At 37.1% G+C, this 4,682-nt stretch overlaps 1 protein-coding gene across 1 annotated transcript; it reads right to left on the reverse strand.

The window, feature by feature from the left end:
* Positions 1 to 1,191: 1,191 nt before the first annotated feature.
* Positions 1,192 to 4,682, reverse strand: LOC107674249 (beta-crystallin B1-like). Its single transcript, XM_016468181.1, has 6 exons — positions 4,600 to 4,682; positions 3,674 to 3,777; positions 3,324 to 3,442; positions 3,099 to 3,231; positions 2,790 to 2,932; positions 1,192 to 1,871 (listed from the first exon to the last, which is right to left on the reverse strand). Exons 2-6 carry the CDS (start codon positions 3,770 to 3,772, stop codon positions 1,700 to 1,702), a joined length of 666 nt encoding a protein of 221 aa, XP_016323667.1. The 5' UTR covers positions 3,773 to 3,777; positions 4,600 to 4,682; the 3' UTR covers positions 1,192 to 1,699.

The raw sequence follows: 4,682 nt of genomic DNA on the forward strand, positions 1-4,682 counted from the left end.
TTAGCATAATTGTTTAATGCAATGAAATTCCATAGAACTGACAGACAAAACAAACACTGATTTATATTCAGCACACGGACAGCACATAATCAGCTTGTATAATTTATGCTATAATTTAGTCTTTTAGTAATTTTGTTATTTTTCTTCATCAAAACGGACAAAATTTCGTTTTACGACCATATTCTTACTGACCCTTTGGCTTAAACAGGCTATTTTATTTTTATTTTTTATAAATTTTTTTCTTTGATGGCTATACCTTTAATACTTACAGCATATGTAACATTTCTCTAAAAATATAAATTATTTTATTTTTAATTATTTAGCTGCACTCTCAGAAATAAAAGTACTTTTAAAGCATATAATTCTATCTTGCACACGACAACGTGTAGCTAAAGATGCTCAGTGTGCATTATGTGCCTATTTTTTAATTATTAGTTATTTAAACATTACCACATTTTGTTTGTTTAGTATTGTTTATTATTAAGGTCAGTTATGGGATTGCTTTTATGCCGCCTCTAAAAATAATGTAAAAAAATAAAAATAAATCCGTCATACAACCCATTTTCTTCCCCACTGCCAGGAACTACACTAAAATTTGTACAAAAAACTGCAGCTGTGTTTTTAAAAAAAAATTTTTTTTGAGAATGAATTCGCCCAAACTTAAAATAGTTACACATTTTTAATATATACATGTTCTAGTCATTTTATTTCAGTTTTGGTTTTTAGTCATTTTAGTTAATCAAGCTGAAATGAAAATGAGAAATGTAGCTGAAATGATCTTTTAAAGTTTTTTAGTTATTTATTTATTTAATTTCAGTTAAAGTTTATTTTTATTTTTAAGTAACAATTTTTTTTTAATGGTTTTGGTTTTAGTTTTAGTTAATTATAATATTCCTGTAACTTTCATGCTATTATCAGTATATACCAACTTTTGCTGTTTAGTTTCAATAAAGTTTCAGATTTCATAGTATGAAAGCTTTAATTCCAAAAGATCGAGGACTTTTTATTATACTACCCCTTTAGTGATATAATGCGTAATTAATGTTAGCATTTGGTCCATGTCTTTCTCTTAAAGGTATTAGCTAGTGGATTGAATTTTTGGAAATGTGGTGATATGAGAGGCCTGACATACTGATGGTAAAAATAAAAAGCCTGCATGGACACAGATAATCAGCAGTGATAACAAGCAACAATGGTCACAGGTGTCGCTTTTATTACCATTCCAAAAGGATGTGGAGGTTTTACATGGCCTTTAGGCCAAAACACCCCTCCCTCTGCCACCCGTTGCCCCCCCAACCCACCCTTGTCGATCATTATCCCTGACCCCCACGAGTCAGGCATCAGTTAAGGCTCTTCGTGATGGACTGATCTCCTCAGGGGAAAAATTAATGGAGGATGAGGAAGAGGAGGAAGAGGGAAGAAAGAAGATGGGAGAAGAGGTGAAGAGTAAGAGAGAATAAAGAGGGGTGGGGAAGAAAAAGCCATGCTTTCATCTGATATCAACAGCCACATTTTCTATTGTGACGTTTTGTCTGACTGACCTCCATCCCTCTCTCCTTCTTTCCCTTCCCAGGATGACTCATACGGGTGGTGCGCTCTTCCTCTCCTTCTTGGCCCTCCCCCCCCCCCCTCCTTCATCTTCTCCTCCTCCTCTCCTTCTCTCTCCCCTGTTTCCTCTCTTTCTCGTCCTCCCTAACCCTCACTTGGTGGCCATAGTGTAGCAGCCATCTGGGTGCCACTGCATGTCACGGATGCGCCTGACGGACTGAAACTGGGGATGACGAGCACCATACTCATTAAAGTGACGGTAGTCGCTCTTCTCCAGCAGGTACTGGCTGCCACGGTAACCAGGATACTGGTAGCCTACCCAGCTAAAACAAGAAATGAGAGGAAAGACAAACAAACATAGAGAATGAATAAAACTGAAGTACAGAATTGAGAATGAAGAAGAGTCTCTTTTCAGTTCTATTTTATGAAAACTACCACACTGGAAATTATTTTATTGAAATCGTAGTAGCATTAATGCTGTTAGTTTATCTAGGTTGAGTAATAATGAAAATTAAAACTGAAGTGTGCAATGTAAGACAAAAGTAATGACTGATTTCAAACAGGTTTCCAGAAAGTCGGCCATTAGTCGGCCAAACACCATCTCATGGTAATTCGTAAGTATTCTGCATTTTGGCAAATTGGTGGCTAATTTGTATGAATTCGTTCAATTTCATTTGTATGATCTGTTTACACCACAATGGCGGTTATGTTTAGGGGACCCCTTCATTTGCTTTTTTTTTTTTTTAAATCATACGTTTTCGTATGATTCCTATTGTATGAATTCATACGAAATCACCTCCTCATAGAACAGTTAGTGTGGTATAAAATCTGAATTATTCGTATTTTAATGTTTGATATTATGAGTTTTAATACAATATCGAGGTTAAGTGTGTAATGCAAGACAAAAATAATTATTGTTTTCAAACTGGTTTCCAGAAAGTCTGCCATTAGTCCACCAACACAGTCTCATGGTAATTCATAACTATTTTAAGTTTTGGAGAATTAGTGGCTCATTCATTCACCCTTCACCCTCCCAGCCCCACATTTTATACACTTTTCGGAACCTACAAGAAAGTGTTTTAACACAAAAAACTACAAATACCAGTTTTAAACTCAGTGGATTTAGGAAGATCACAGACTTCAAATTTCTCTCCTATCAGATCTATTTTTTATGCTGAGTGATCACTTTTATGTTCTGATATCACAATCTACTCCGATTTCTTTGATGAGAGACCACTTACGTGCCACAGCTGACCATGATGCTTCCGACACGGTCGGTAAAGCCGAAGGTGTACATACTGGGAACATCGTCATCGATAATCTCCATCTTACGACCCTTGAAATCACCTACTTCATACAGACAGATCCTATGCTTTTCTGGGTCCTGTGAGGAGCACAAACAAGAGAAGATCAAGGTATAATCTTTAGCCAAGGTAGGGACAGGCTGGGAACAGGAATTAAACTCGCATTCCTGAATCAGCACCATGACTCAATGAATAAGGTTTTAATGAGAATGCTGTATGTGTGTAATGAATAAAAGGGATGAATACCATTCTGACAGGTCTGAAGGACAGCAGGTAGTCATTCCTGTGGCAGTTGCTCCAGCAGTCCCAGCGGGGGTACTCACCCTTCTCCAAGATGTACATCTCTCCACAGAAGTTCATCTGCTCCCAACCCACCCAACTAAATAAAAGAAAAAGGATAGAGAAAATGGAGGAAGTATTGAAATACAGAACATTTGGTAAGTCACTCATATGTATCACAGGAAAACTCACGGGCCACACTCCACGCGGAGGGAACGCACTCTATCCATGCCCATTTCACACACGTTCATGCACTCATTGGAGATCTCGATCATGCGGCCCTGAAAATTCTCCTGATCATACACATACATCTGAGAGAGAAAAAAGGAGAAGAAAATCAGGTCAGTTTTGCTTGTTATGCAACTATAAATTAAAGTTGTCAGTTTTTAGTTTAGCTTAGCTTAAAAATAAAGCATATGTACAACTCCCACATCTATTTCTATGATGATACTCAGTTTCACACAGCTGTTTGCCATCATGTACCTTTCATCAGTCATCATATGCAACTTTTCTGCATCTGTAAATATAGTACTAGTAAGTACCTTGTAGTTTCCCATGCCCATCTCGGTTCTCTTCTGAGTTTGAGCAGCCTTCCCATCAGGCTGGGAGGCAGGCTTGGACTTCTCTCCACCAGTGGACATGATGACTACAACAAGAGAGCATATGTATGAGTGGAGAAACGTGAATAATTTGCAGCCTTCTTGATGGAAATATCTATTGACATGTAGTGATGATGTGAAGTGCTAAATATTGCTCAAAGCAAGCAATGAATCCCATTCCAACAAATCGAATATATTTATAGCCCTTGAATGAATTCTTCACCCACTTACTTTGAAACACTTACACAATAGTGTAACAGACGTGCAATGCTCATATGTAACAATTTGCCCAGGATGACTAATCTACAAGTATATCACAAAAAGGGTACATTATAATGTAGTTTAAGCCAAATAATACAATTCTTGCTACTTCTTCAAAATATTTGCGTAAGATATTAAATTAGCCTGGCCCCAGATTCTCTCAAGGCTTCAAACGTAACTCTTTTTAATTAAAATAACACCCACCCCAATAAGGAATTAACAGTAATTTAAATTGGATACTGTGTGTTCAATAAAAAAAAAAAACCCACATCATTTTGTACTGCATTTTTATATTTTATTTAACAAACCTCCTTTAATTCGCCCTATCTCTCTCTGTCTTCATATCCACAGCTTTTTTTTCTTTTCTGTATTCATTTTTCTGTTGTGACAAAAAGGTTACAGTTCACCTAGACGATGAATAAAGTGCTGTGCTCACAAAAGGATTACATTTTAATTGCCGTCTACCGGTGACTAATGTGTCAAAGCTGTTAGAGATATTCTTACACAAGCCCATGCTGGGGTTTCCCTGCTGTAAACTATGCAACCAGATAAAATGTGGGATCAACTCTCTCCCAATTTGTTTTTGCTCACAGACCCCAGTCTCTTACCTGTGTGTTAGTCAGTAGCCGCTCTCTGTCTCAATCAGCGCATCAGCGTGTGTATTGAAAGCAAACATGTGTCCCTTTTATAG

Source organism: Sinocyclocheilus anshuiensis, unplaced genomic scaffold (genome assembly GCF_001515605.1).
Source record: "Sinocyclocheilus anshuiensis isolate Anshui unplaced genomic scaffold, SAMN03320099.WGS_v1.1 scaffold728, whole genome shotgun sequence".
NCBI lineage: Eukaryota > Metazoa > Chordata > Actinopteri > Cypriniformes > Cyprinidae > Sinocyclocheilus > Sinocyclocheilus anshuiensis.